General features: G+C 45.7%; 1 protein-coding gene across 23 annotated transcripts in view; it reads right to left on the minus strand.

The window, feature by feature from the left end:
- The window catches only part of MAGI2 (membrane associated guanylate kinase, WW and PDZ domain containing 2), a 630,648-nt gene that overhangs the window by 218,817 nt on the left and 397,247 nt on the right, over window positions 1-14,584 (minus strand). For all 23 annotated transcript variants that reach the window (XM_087873383.1, XM_087873381.1, XM_087873380.1 and 20 more), the window contains one exon: window positions 4,547-4,762. In XM_087873383.1, the coding sequence (XP_087729509.1) occupies window positions 4,547-4,762 (216 nt within the window). The remainder of the gene's footprint in view (window positions 1-4,546; window positions 4,763-14,584) is intronic.

Here is a 14,584-nt window from a genome sequence, read left to right on the forward strand (position 1 = left end):
GGGCTCCTCCAGGTGCCGTCAGCCAAGCAGTGTCGACTGGCGGCCTCCAGGGGAAGGGGGCCTTCTCTGTGGGGGCACCCACTATCTGGAACGAGCTCCCCCCGGAGATACGGAGGATCCCGGATCTGCGCACTTTCCACCGTGCTCTTAAGACCCTCTTATTCCAGCAAGCCGGCCTGGCCTAATTTTCTCCCCTTTCTTTTAAATTTTTAAACTGAAATTTTAATTTGTTTTAAATTATTGGGATTTTAATTGTCTTGGGCTAAATTATTTAATTTGGTTTTAAATTGTTTCTAACTTTTGTATTTCTGTATTTTATCCTGTGCCTGTTCACCGCCCTGAGTCCTTCGGGAGTAGGGCGGTATACAAATTTAATAAAACAAACATAAACAAACAATGGATGGAAACTGATCCAGGAGAGATTCAACCTGGAAATAAGGAGAAATTTTCTGACAGTGAGAACAATCAACCCGTGGAACAGAAGTTGTGGGAGCTTCATCACTGGAAGCTTTCAAGAAGAGACTGGACTGCCATCTGTCAGAAATGGTGTAGGGTCTCCTGCTTGGGTGGGGGGTTGGACTAGATGACCTACAAGGTCCCTTCCAACTCTGTTAATCTGTTCAAGGCAAAAAAAAGGGACCATGTATTCCTGCACTACAGCAGTCCCTGGAGTAACAAATGCTGTTTGCTCTACAAAGTAAACCAAATCATGCTGATTTCGCATGAAGACCAGAACTTCACATTATTGAGGTAGACCATACCAAGAGAACTTTGCAATTCTAACGGCGGTTTTGCTTCTCTTTGTCTAAGACTTCAGGAAATCACAAAAGGGCCAGTTTGAGTCCTTTACTAATTTACTATTAGTCTCTTACTAATACTGGGTTTAATATTTTACTCCTCTGGGCTTAACACCTGCTTGAGAACCTACTAAAGGAGAATATTTGTAGTTTAGGGTTGAAATGAGAGCAACAGCTCTTGGCCTCTTTGCCGGAAAACAACGTTGAGAGAATTGCTTCTTGTTTCACTGTATTCCTTTCTTATCGGCGTCTTCTGCTTCTGAACTTTTGCCAAGAAATGCCTTTGGCAGTTTGCCTAATTATCCCAAGGTCGGTGATAAACTGTGGAATGGTGTTTTGAAGAATTTGCTTTACTTTAGTTTGGACTACGCTGAGAATGAGTTAATTCTCAGCTGTTCTAATAAAGTCTGTTTGTTTTCAAACTGTTTGTTATTTAATACTAACTACTTGGGCCTAGGTCACAACACACCTGCTATTCAATAACCAGCAACCTTGGAAACAGTATTTTCCTTCACATTTGTTGCATCCACAACCATTCTATTTTGAAAATGCATCACACCGCCATCCCAGATTTTATTCAATGATATTTAATCATTGTAGCATGGAAGATGGGTTAAATGGTCTCCATTTTCCTTGTCGCATTAGCTTCTGGCTTTGAATCACCTATCAGGTGATTGCAAATTTAACTTGCCCTTAGGAAATACCTAATTAAAAGAACGTTTCCATATTCACAGGCAACAACTTAATGGATTTCCTGTAATTCAGGGGGAAAAAAAAAACCACCCCTTCACAGAGATATAAATTTACTCTTGTTTTATTTAGGTTTCATGGTTAATGCTAACCATTAACAATCTGTTCGAATATTTCTAGACAGAGAAATATTTTTCAGTTCAGGAATTAGGTGGGTGCAGTTGGGGAAAAAAAATCTGCAGAAAAAATGCAGACTGGAAGAAGAATGGAAGGCATTACGCTTCATAGAGATAAGCTATGCTCATGTCATTTTTTATATTCTAAACTATACATCACTTTAAAACTGACTTTGGCTTCTTCCTGGCTGCAGATATGGAATGGATCCAGCAATATTTCTGTGCATTAAAAAAAAAAAAAAAGGAGGCCTCAAACATTGGTTATGAATAATACAAAAGATTTTCATCTCACTTGGAACTGTATACTGCAGTTACATAATTTATTTAAAAATCAACTACGCTGGACTTTTAATTATTTTAAAAGCAGGATTTCCATGAATGACTTGGGTCTTTTGCTCCATACAGGTAGACCTCAGGTTATTCGACCACAATTGAGCCCAACATTTCCGACGTTAAGCAAGACATTCGTTAAGTGAGTTTCCTGGAACAAAAATTCAGAATCCTGAACCAGAGGAAAGGAATCTTAAATATTCCTGGATGAGAGTGTCTTCTCATCTGTGAGATATAAGGGGATGGTTTATATGTGATTATCTGTGTGCAAATGCTGAGTATAAAACATAATAACAGAATAACAAAGCTGGAAGGGAGCTTGGAGGTCTTCTAGTCCAATCCGCTCCTCAAGCAGGAGAACCATCATTTAGCTGATGACACTCAGCTTTAGATCTCCACCCCGGACCACCCTGGGGATGCCCTTTCCGTGATGTCCCGCTGCCTGGAAGCGGTGCGGTCCTGGATGGGAAGAAACAGACTCAGACTCAACCCATCCAAGACTGAGTCATCCCGTGATCTAATGGTCCTGTCACTTGTGATAGGAGGGGAGGTACTCACTCCCTCAGAAAGGGTGCGCAATCTGGGTGTCCTCCTGGATTCACAACTATCTTTAGAAGATCATCTGACAGCCGTGACTGGGGGGGGGCCTTCGCACAGGTATGCCTGGTGCGCCAGCTGCCCCCTTTCCTAGACCGGGATGCCCTTGCCATGGTCACCCACGCCCTTGTTACTTCTCGGTTGGACTACTGTAACGCCCTCTACATGGGGCTGCCCTTGGGATGCACCCGGAGGCTACAGCTAGTCCAGAATGCGGCCGTGCAGGTTGTTACGGGGGCTTCTCGTTACTCCCATGTGACACCTCTCCTGCACGAGCTGCCGGTGGTCCTTCGGGTCCATTTCAAGGTGCTGGTGCTCACCTATAAAGCCCTACATGGTTCAGGCCTGGGGTACTTGCAGAATCATCTCCTGCCATTCTCCCATCGTCCTGTGCGCTCCCACAGAGCGGGCCTCCTCAGGGTGCCGTCAGCTAGACAATGTCGGCTGGCGGCCCCCCAGGGTGAGAGCGTTCTCTGTGGGAGCGCCGACCCTCTGGAATGGATTGCCCACCGGGCTTAGGACAGCCCCTGACCTCCTCTCCTTCCGCCGCGAACTGAAGACGTGGCTCTTTCATCAAATGGGCTGACCCGTTTGGGGGGATTTTTACATTGAAGTAATTATTATTAATTTTTAATTGGATTTTAATTTTTATGTAATTTTTGAATTTGTTGAATGTTTTCTTTGTAAGCCGCCCTGAGTCCTTCGGGAGAAGGGCGGCATATAAATTACATACATACATACATACATACATACATACATACATACATACATAAATAAATAAATAAATAAATAAATCTATTCCATTCCAGACAAGTGGTTGTCCAAACTCTTTTTAAAAACCTCCAGTGTTGGAGCATTCACAACTTCTGAAGACAAGCCATTCTACTGGTTAGTTGATCTCACTGTCAGGAAATTTCTCCATAATTCCAGGTGGCTTCTCTCCTTGATTCGTTTCCATCCGTTGCTTCTTGTCCTGCCTTCAGGTGGTGCTTTGGAGAATAGGATGACCCCCCCTCCTCTTTGTGGCAGCCTCTCAAATATTGGAAAACTGCTACCATATCACCTCTGGTGCTTCTTTTCACTAGACTAAGATTGTTCTGACCTAGGCTTCCTTAGAAATTAAACAGCACAAACTTAGTCCCGGCAAACCTCTTTAATTCATACAGCTGTAAATTACTTTCATTTACAGCCCGCAAGGCTTGATAAACAGTCTTTCAGAGGAAGGTTATCAACACCCACCTATTTCACGTGGAATGCTGCCAAAGAGCTAATTTCCAGACGCAGAGCAAGGCCAAACTTGGCACAGAGTCACAAACAGAAGTTTCAAATCTTGAATCGGCCAGATGAACTAATTGCTTCCTGCCAAAGCTCATGTCCCATTCGCTTCTCTTTTATGTCTTGTGGGAGGGGCCAATCATCTCCAAGCCTTACTCCCAAGTCGACCCTGTTTCCTTAATTGTTCCTGTCTCCTGGCAGCTCTGCGCATGCGGACACTGGGAACAGGCTCATACTGTTCTTCTGCCTCACTGATGTCAGACTTCGGAGACTCTGGAGGCAGCAAAGAACTACCAGCTGGCCTTGGCCCCCTCTCTGCCTCCGACTGAGAACCCTCGTCTGAGCCCTCCCCAGACTCCAGGACTGGCCCACGTTCCTCCTCAACCTCCTCACTGTCCGAATCTGCTGCCAGCTCTGCTGGCCGCTGGCGGGCCACAACAGAGACATACCCAATTCCTGCAACCGTTCTTCATATGTTTTAGCCTCCACTCCCCTAATCATCTTTGTTGCTCTTCTCTGCACAATTTCCAGTGCCTCAACACCTGTTTTATATTGTGGTACCCAAAACTGGATGCAATATTCTAAGTGTGGCATCATAGAATGGCAGTAACACTTCATGTGACCTTGATTTTATCCTTCCGTTAAGGTCTGCATAAAAACCTAGGAGCAAAATGTTCTCACCTGGTGTGATTGCAATGCTATTGCCATTCACCACGGCTTTTTCTTCCTCTTCCTCTTCCGGAGGTTCAATTCCTGTCTTTTCCATGTTGCTCACTGACTTGTTTCTTTTCCGTTTGCCTTCCGAACTGGGTGTTGCTCCTGGGAGGATCTGATCTGTGACATTTAATAGCAGTGGGACTGGCTCAGCAGGAGGCTTGGGAGTACCGTAGTAATTATCTAGGATGAAGAAAAAAAAAAGAGGAAAAAAATTCAGAAAACAGGCTCAGAAAGAACTGTTTCCTATCGATTTCATTCTGTAATTTTCAGCTTTCAATCCCCCATCTCAAATGTCTTTAAAATTTCAAGGGAGTAACTATATATATATATATATATTGTATATTTGTCACGAATGCGACTGCTTGAGGGCTCCTGGATTGGAGCTGAAAGGCGAAAGGGATGCAGTATGCTCCCTCCCACATGCTGGGGTAGACCAGGTGCTTCGATATATCTATTCTGCTCCAGCTCCGGATTTCCGAGGATATTGACACACACCAATGGTCCTTATCAAATTTATTAAGTAGCAAGAATAAACAAGACCGGCAAAGGTTGGCAACCAGCCCAGAAAACAAGATACAATAAACCAAAATACTCTGATAATAAATATGAGTTGTTTCCAGCAAGAAACTTACTAACTGCGTGTGACTTAAATAGGCTAAGGGAGTGGCCAATGATCTTCAAGCCCTACTCTCGAGTAGACCTCCTCCTCCTGAGTAGCCACTCCTGCCTTTAGGCAGCCCTGCGTGCTCGAGCATTGAGGAGTGGCTCCTCCACTTCGCTCTCTTCACTTGAAGGAGCCTCTGGAGGTTCTGAAGGCCCTGGCTGAGTCTCTGCCTCTGGCACCACATCCTCTTCAGCCTCCTCGCTGTCCGACTCGAGCGCTGGCTACGCAGGCTGCTGGCGCGACACCATACCAGCCTCCTCTTCGTCGGGATCAGCCATGATCCACGCAGGGCCACAACAATATCTATCTATATCTATATCTATATCTATATCTATATCTATATCTATATCTATATCTATATCTATATCTATATCTATATCTATCTATCTATCTATCTATCTATCTATCTATCTATCTATCTATCTACTTGTGGATAGAAAGATGCACTTTGGTGAGGAACGGAAAGCCTTTTTACTAAAACAATTGCTGTTACAGATAGCTACTAGCGTTCAAATGTATGGTTTGTAATCTCTCCCCTTTGATTTCTTGTTTATTTGGGCATCGATAACCTCTTATTCTGCTCATAAAACTGTCTGATGGAAAATAAAACCATCCAAAATACAGCATTTGTAGTAACACCACCACAGGGGTGAAATGCTACCGGTTCACACCGGTTCAGTCGAACCGGTAGCAATGGTGGCACTTGGTTCGGTGAACCGGCAGTGGCGGCAGCGTGCGGCTTCGCCCACCTGCCCGGATGTCATTACTTCCTGGTTTTAACCAGGAAGTAACCTGTTTTTGACCTTCTGCACATGTGCAGAAGGCTTTGCGCATGTGCAGAGGGTCCAAAATAGCATGTATGTGGTACGCGCACTTCCGAACCGGTAGGGAAGGTAAGCAGATTTCACCCCTGCACCACCACCACCACCAACAATAATATGTCTATTTCAAGTCCTTGGAAAGGACTTGATAGGCAAAAATGCCAAATCCAATCTGAAAATCTGGCTGACTGTGTGATTTCTCCTCCACCTCCTCAGGATGACAAAGTAGCAATAATGATGCATTGGAAGTTGTGCAAGAAATACCATTTGCCTGCAGGCAGTGGTGGGATTCAGCCGGTTCTGTCATGTTCGGGCAAACTGGTAGCGCCGACTGTGGTAAGCCCCGCCCACCCGAACGGACGTAATGTCATCCTATTTAGCCACATTTTTGAGGCCATACACATGCGTGGGAGGTGCATGAGCAAGCAAAAAGCATGTGTGAAAGGTCAAGCATGCGCGGAAGGTGGGCGCTCACATTTGCGAACCAGTAAGGAAGGAAAGTGAATCCAACCTCTGCCTGCAGGCAAGAATTGGTAGGACCATAAAGTAGAGAAAGTCATGGAAAATGAGGAAACTAAATGGGGCTTTAGACCAGAGGTCCCTAACCCCTGGTCTGTGGACTGGCAGTGGGCCACGGCATGCCAGAAATCAGGCTGCACAAATAAACAAAGCCCCATCCACTGGATGCAGGCAGCATTTGAAACCACCCCCCTCCAGTCCGTGGAAAAACCTGTCTCCACGGAACTGGTCCCTGGTGTCCCAAAGGTTTGGGGCCAACTTTTGTGACCTAGGCTTCCTGAGTCATTAAAACACATGAGTAGTCCCAAAAACCTCATTTATTGCAACAGCTGTGAATTACGTTCATTCACAGCTGAGTCCCAATTAGTTGCAAAAAGTCCTTCGGGAGAAGTCTTTTGGGATAATCACCAACCTTTATCTCCCTTGACACGCTGCCAAAGACCTACGTGGCAAAGCCACATGGATTCCAAAATCAACCAGAGATGCCGACTGGGAACAGAATGAATAATGTTGCTTTCCTGCAAAGGGCCCACGGGCCTTTGCTGCTCTTTTAAGCCTTATAGGAGGGGCCAATCATCTCCAGGCCTTACTCCTGAGTCGTCCCTTTAGTTTTAACTGTTCTTGCCTTCTGGCAGCTCTGCGCATGCACGCACTAGGAACAGGCTCCTCCTGTTCCTCTGCCTCTCTGCGGTCCGACTCTGGAGGCTCAGGAGTCTGCACATCACTCCCTCTGCCTCTGACACAGAGCCCTCGTCTGGGCCTTCCCCAGACTCCAGGACTGGCCCATGTTCCTCCCCAGCCTCCTCACTGTCCGACTCCGCTGCCAGCTCCGCAGGCTGCTGGCGGACCACAACATCACCGCTTTAGACAATTCAAATTGGCAGGCTCCTGCCGCATAATACTCCAGACTTAACAATTGTCGATAAGACAGATAAAAAAAGTCTGGATAATGGATGTGGCAGACTCTGGAGACAGCATAGAATAGAAAGCATAGACAGCATAGACAGCATAGAATAGGAAGAACTGGAGAAGACAAACAAAACCCGAAGACTTGAAAATAGAAATAGAAAAACGGTGGCAAAAGAAAGCAAAGATATAGCCAATAATAATAAGGGCCTCGGGTGCAATCCCAAAACAACCAGAGCACCATTTGAATATCATCGGCATTGACAAATCCACCATCGGTCAATTGCAAAAGGCAGCTGTACTCGGAACAGCTGACATCCTGCAGAGATATCTTTAACACCATCAAACATCCACATCTGTCGATCCCAGGTCCTTGGGGAGGACTTGATAGGTGGATAAAAATGCCAAATCCAGGGTGAACATCTGGTTGATTGTGCAACGAACCGTAATAACAATAAATCACACTCCAACACCAATTCAAAAATAATGGGAATCATTTAATTAAGCAGACATTTGAACAACAAGAAAAACTCCCCACAATTTATAAAAGAGGCTGAAAAACAGCAATTATTTGGTTTATTGTTATTATTTTTTAATTTGACGGGAAGTCTTCCAACAGTGTTGGATAACCATCTGTTATGGATGCTCTAGGCCAGGGGTCAGCAACCTGTGGCTCTGGAGCCGCGTGTGGCTCTTTCACCCCTCTGCTGCGGCTCCCTGTCACTCAAAATACTGTATTCGTCACAACCACCAATGTGCGACACCCTCCGGCCCACGATTTATTGAGCTTTTCAACCCCCAGTAGGCCAACCATGGATGAATCCAAGAAAAGAAAAGTTTCAGAAGGAAACAGAAGGTTTAATTCAACTACATATGCTAGTTTTGTGGACGCTCAAGAAATAGTCAGGCACGGGAAGGGTTTTGTGGCTCCCGGTGTTTTCTTTTCTGTGGGAAAACGGGTCCAAATGGCTCTTTGAGTGTTTAAGGTTGGAGACCCCTGCTCTAGGCTCTTGAATTACAAGATTCGTGGACTACAATTCCCAGAATTTGTCCCACCAGCATTCTGGCTGGAGGAATTTGGGGAGTTTAAGTCCATGCATCTTAAAGTTGCCAAGGTTGAGAAACACTGATCTAAAAGAACAACAGAACAACAGAGTTGGGAGGGACCTTGGAGGTCTTCTAGTCCAACCTCCTGCTCAAGCAGGAGACATTGTACCATTTCAGACAAATGGTTGTCCAATTTCTTCTTAAAAACCTCCAGTGATGGACCCACAAAGTCTGGAGGCAAGTCGTTCCTACTAATTAATTGTTCAACTAATTGTTCAGTTTCTTCTTAAAAACTTCCATACCCCCAACTTCTGGAGGCAAGCCCTTCCATTCAGGGGTGGGGCTGCTGAGGGTTCGCAAGGGTTCGGGAGAACCTCTAGCTAAGATTCTGTGCAGTTTGGAGAACCCCCAAATCCCATTCCTGGCTGGCCCCACCCCTCCCACCCCGTCCCGCCCAGGAATCCCCCCATTTTGGATGCAGGTAAGTGCAGGGCATGCATGGAGACTCGGGGAGCAGTGGTGGGTTCCTCCCGGTTCGGTCTGGTTCGGCCGAGCCGGTAGCAGTGACGATATGACATCACCGAACCGGTTCTCCCCCCTGCCCTCCCACCCATCCACCCACATTATTCTTACCTTTTATTTGGTCCCACCCCCAATCTATTGCTGCCTCCAGAGTCCCAGATGATGACTAGAGGGAAAAAAAACTGTTTAAACTCTTGCCGCAGGGCTTCAAAGGGCCGTCCTACAGCTGATCAGTGTTAAAAGCAAACAAATGAGTCGGGTTGTAAGTGCGAGGACTGGTCGTAAGTGCGAGGACCTTCCAGAAATGACTCTGACCAGTTAGCCACACCCACCTAGTCCCGTGACCTCCAAGCCACACCCACAAAATAAGCCACGCCCACAGAACTGGTAGTAAAAAAATTTAGAACCCACCCCTGTCGGGGAGGGTGAAAAACGGGCCTACTGGACGTTTGGGAAAGCCAGAAACGGGCCCATTTCCAGCCTCCGGAGGGCTTTTGGAGCCTGGGAAGGCCGTTTTGGCCCTCCCGGAGGCTGGAGAAAAGCCTCCAGAGCCCAGGGAGGGCAAAAAACGCTAAACCCCCCCCCATTGTGGTGCAGGAGGCTGACTAGGCCACGCCCACCATGGTGACGCCCACCCAGTAACTGGGCAGAGAATCGCTTGCTAAAATTTTTGAAGCCCATCCCTGGTTCCATTGATTCATTGTTCTCACTGTCTGGAAATTTCTCCTTAGTTCTACGTGGCTTCTCTCCTTGATTAGTTTCCATTCATTTTTTCTTGTGTTTCCTTCTGATGCTTTGGAGAATAGCTTGACTCCCTCTTCTTTGGGGCAGCCCCTGAGATACTGGGACACTGCTATCATGTCTCCCCTAGTCCTTCTTTTCATCCAACTAGACATACCCAGTTCCTGCAACTGTCCTTCATATGTTTTAGCCTCCAGTCCCCTAATCATCTTTGACGCTCTTCTCTGCAATCCAGTGTAATCCTGCCGTGAACAGGGTTGAACTGGGCAATTTCAAAGCCGCCTTCCAACTCTAGAGTTCCCTGATCCATCCATCCATGACAGGTTCAAATCCCCTCTTAGAAATAAGCTGGGAAAAATTCTGGCTTAAGCGATGTACACAGCTGGCAAAACTAAAATATCTGCATTAAAATGTAGGAAGTTAAAACCCACCCCTCTCCTAGGAAAATGAGATATTTTAGGAAATATTTAAAGGGCAGAATCTCAGCATCTCTTCCAGGGGTGGGTTCTAAATTTTTTTACTACAGGTTCTGTGGGCGTGGCTTTATTTTGTGGGCGTGGCTTGATGGTCATGTGACAATTCTTTAGGATTTAGCAGAGGTACTGGTCTACCAGGCTTTTAACTGCTTGCAGAGCTGTACCGGTCTACTCATTTGTTTTTGGAGGCACCGATCTACTCATTTGTTTTTGGAGGCACCGGTCTACTCATTCGTTTAGAAGGCACTGGTCTACTCATTCATTTTTGGAGGCACCGGTCTACTCATTTGTTTTTGGAGGCACCGGTCTATTTATTTATTTTTGGAGGCACTGGTCTACTCATTTGTTTTTGGAGGCACAGGTCTATTCATTTATTTTTGGAGGCACCAGTCTACCCATTTGTTTTTGGAGGCACTGGTCTACTCATTTGTTTTTGGAGGCACCGGTCTACTCATTTATTTTTGGAGGCACCAGTCTACTCATTCGTTTTAGAAGGCACCGATCTACCACCACACTGCCTTTTAACACTGATCAGCTATAGGGCAGCCCTTTGAAGCCCCGCGGCAAGAGTTTAAACAGTTTTTTTCCTTCTAGCCGATCAGCTAGGACTCGGGAGGCAGCAATAGATGGGGGGTGGGGCCAAATAAAAGGTAAGAATAATGCGGAGGGGCAGTGAGGCAGGAGGGCCCAGCTCCCGAACAAAGAGAACCGGTTCGGTGACGTCATATCGTCACCACTACTGGCTCGGCCGAACCGGACCGAACCGGGAGGAACCCAGCACTGATCTCTTCCTTTTATTTCCGCCCAAGATCTCCAAGGCCTTGGTAGGTCTCCAAGATCTCTAAGAGCCTTGGTAGTACAGTGGTCTAAAGTACCCTGTTATTAAGAACAGCTGCCTGCAATTACTGCAGGTTCGAATCTCGCCAAGGCTCAAGGTCGACTCAGCCTTCCATCCTTTCTAAGGTAGGTAAAATGAGGATCCGGTTTGTGGGGGCAATAAACTGACTTTGTATAAATATACAAAAGGATGAAGGCTATTGCTTAGCGCACTGTAAGCCACCCTGAGTCTCCGGAGAAGGGCGGCATATAAATCAAAATTTGAAAAAAAAAAAAAAGGCATGTGATCCTGTTCATCAATAAACCTTCTTTCCAAGCAGCTTCCATGAATCCAGTGTCTTTTTCCCCACTTGGAAGTGAACCCAGGAGGACACTTCTTCCAACAAAAACTTCAACCCCGTGGATTACTGCTGCAAGCAGATTTATATTTAAGTGCTTCAGACGCATCTGTTCGTTTGTTCTCCTCGTCTTTTGCTCTTGGAGAACCTAATGATGATAGAAGAGGTAAGCGCCGAGTTTGTTCTGTTGTTGCTTCTCCCGACTGCTTCAACTCCTTTGCCCCGGATTTGAAAATTAATTTTTCGCCGGAATGTAATTTATTGAGATGGAGACAGTTCAAATTAACGCAACCAGACGGTGTGTCATAAAATGCAAAGGCTTTGGGGCTTTCCAGCCACCGCAGATTAAATTATGAGCTTTTTTTTTTCTTCCCGTCCTCCCTCCCTTCCAGAGCAATTAGCTACATGTATGCAACGTCTCACCAAAAAAAAACAAACAAAGAAAAAACGAATGATCTAATTAAATAATAGTAAAAATAATACCCGGAGATGGCAGAAAGAGGAGAGAAAGAAAGAACATCGCAAAATAAAAAGACCTGCAAATGGATGAATGATGACTTTGAAAAAGAAAGAGGAGACAGGACCAATAGTGAAAGGTGCCTTGGGGACAATCCCAAAACATCTGGATTGCTGGTTGAACATCATTGCCACCGACAAAACTACCCTCAGTCAATTGTAAATGCAGCTTTATTTGGAACAGCTTAAATCTTCCTTCCTTCCTTCCTTCCTTCCTTCCTTTTCCTGCCTCCCTCCATCCCTCTTTTTTCTTCCTTCCTTCTTCCCTCCCTCCTTTCCTTCCCTTTTTCTCCCTCCCTTTTTCCTTCCTTCCTTCCCTTTTTCTTCCTTCCTGCCTTCTTTTCCTTGCCTCCCTCTGTCCCTCTCTTTTTTCTTCCTTCCTTCTTCCCTCCCTCCTTTCCTTCCCTTTCTCCCTCTTTTTCCTTCCTTCCTTCCCTTTTTCTTCCTTCCTGCCTTCTTTTCCTTGCCTCCCTCTGTCCCTCTCTTTTTTCTTCCTTCCTTCTTCCCTCCCTCCTTCCCTTCCCTTTTTCTCCCTCTTTTTCCTTCCTTCCTTCCCTTTTTCTTCCTTCCTGCCTTCTTTTCCTTGCCTCCCTCTGTCCCTCTCTTTTTTCTTCCTTCCTTCTTCCCTCCCTCCTTTCCTTCCCTTTTTCTCCCTCTTTTTCCTTCTTTCCTTCCCTTTTTCTTCCTTCCTGCCTTCTTTTCCTTGCCTCCCTCTGTCCCTCTCTTTTTTCTTCCTTCCTTCTTCCCTCCCTCCTTTCCTTCCCTTTCTCCCTCTTTTTCCTTCCTTCCTTCCCTTTTTCTTCCTTCCTGCCTTCTTTTCCTTGCCTCCCTCTGTCCCTCTCTTTTTTCTTCCTTCCTTCTTCCCTCCCTCCTTTCCTTCCCTTTTTCTCCCTCTTTTTCCTTCCTTCCTTCCCTTTTTCTTCCTTCCTGCCTTCTTTTCCTTGCCTCCCTCTGTCCCTCTCTTTTTCCTTCCTTCCTTCCTTCCTTCCTTCCTTCCTTCCTTCCTTCCTTCCTTCCTTCCTACCTACCTACCTATCTTCCTTCCTTCCTTCCTTCCTTCCTTCCTTCCTTCCTTCCTTCCTTCCTTCCTTCCTTCCTTCCTTCCTTTGTCCATCCATCCATCCATCCATCCATCCATCCATCCATCCATCCGAGAGCAACTAGAGCTATTCTAAACAAGAAATCCTCAGATTGCAGGTCCACAGTTACAATCCGAAGCTGTATCCTTTCACAATGGTATTGTTTTGGTTTTTTTGGCATCCATCAAGTCCATTACTGCAATAGAGCCATCTGCCCTTCAACGATTGTGATGCTCAAGTGGAGTAGACATTCTGCCGTGGTTTCATTCATTCTTCTGGTAATTACTTGGCTAATGCAGGCAGTGCGTTGTCGGTCTCTCATTGACAGAATCCGGAGTCCTCATTTCTTCATAGGAAGCCCAACCGAGCATGAATGATTTTGGACACAGCTTGTAAGTTATTGTGTGAAGGAGGCCATCGTCGCTCAGCATGTGGTCCTTTCGTTTGGCAAGGATATTCATCGGTAGCGAAGAGAAGGCTGGAGTTGGATGCCGTCCCTTCCCTCTTCTCATTTACTGTATTTCCAGAAACACTTAAAAAGGTGTCTCTAATTATCTGAAAGGAGGTGACAAATGTAAAGATACCAGGATGGTATTTAGTAAGATCTTTAGTAAGGGCTTTAGTAAGACCACACTTTGAATCAGGGGTGAAATCCGGCAGGTTCTGACAGGTTCTGGAGAACCGGTAGCGGAAATTTGGAGTAGTTCGGAGAACCAGCAAATGCCACCTCTGGCTTGCCCCAGAGTGGGGTGGGAATGGAGATTTTGCAGTATCCTTCCCCTGCCACACCCACCAAGCCACGCCCACAGAACCGGTAGTAAAAAAAAATTGGATTTCACCACTCCTTGGAATGCTAAATCCAGTTCTGTCACCACAATATAAAAAAAGATGTTGAGACTCTGGAAAGAGGGCGGAGAAGAGCAACAAGAATGATTAGAGGGCTGAAGCTTGCAGGAATTGGGTATGCCTAGTTTAATGAAGGGATGCAGTGGCTCAGTGGCTAAGATGCTGAGCTTGTCAATTGAAAGGTCGGCAGTTCAGCAGTTCGAATCCCTAGGGCCGCGTAACGGAGGTGAGCTCCCATGACTTGTCCCAGCTCCTGCCAACCTAGCAGTTTGAAAGCACGTAAAAAATGCAAGGAGAAAAATAGGGATCATCCTTGGTGGGAATATTCTGTAAGTACAATTATGTACATATCCTTTTTTGAAAATTGGTTTTCCTGATTTATTATACATAAAAATTTCCAGGAAGTATCTCTGTACTCTGCCATGATTTCGCCGGTTCCTGTGAATTAGAGGCTAATCCTTCTAGGATCGAAGAAAACGCTACATTTGGAAATGGTTATATTTTAGTTTTCTTCAGAGGCGGTAAAAAAATATGGAGGACTCGGTAAACAATAAGACTATTCCCAGTAAACCTGTGTCTACGTAGCAGCTATGAGGCAGAGTTGAAGGCAAATTCAGGGTGGCTGAAGGGTTAAATAAATATCTTCATGAGTTAGAGATTGCCAAGCTCAATTAATAAAGCCTTGTTGAA

This window comes from Pantherophis guttatus, chromosome 7 (genome assembly GCF_059756535.1).
Source record: "Pantherophis guttatus breed Tessera chromosome 7, ASM5975653v1, whole genome shotgun sequence".
Taxonomy (NCBI): domain Eukaryota; kingdom Metazoa; phylum Chordata; class Lepidosauria; order Squamata; family Colubridae; genus Pantherophis; species Pantherophis guttatus.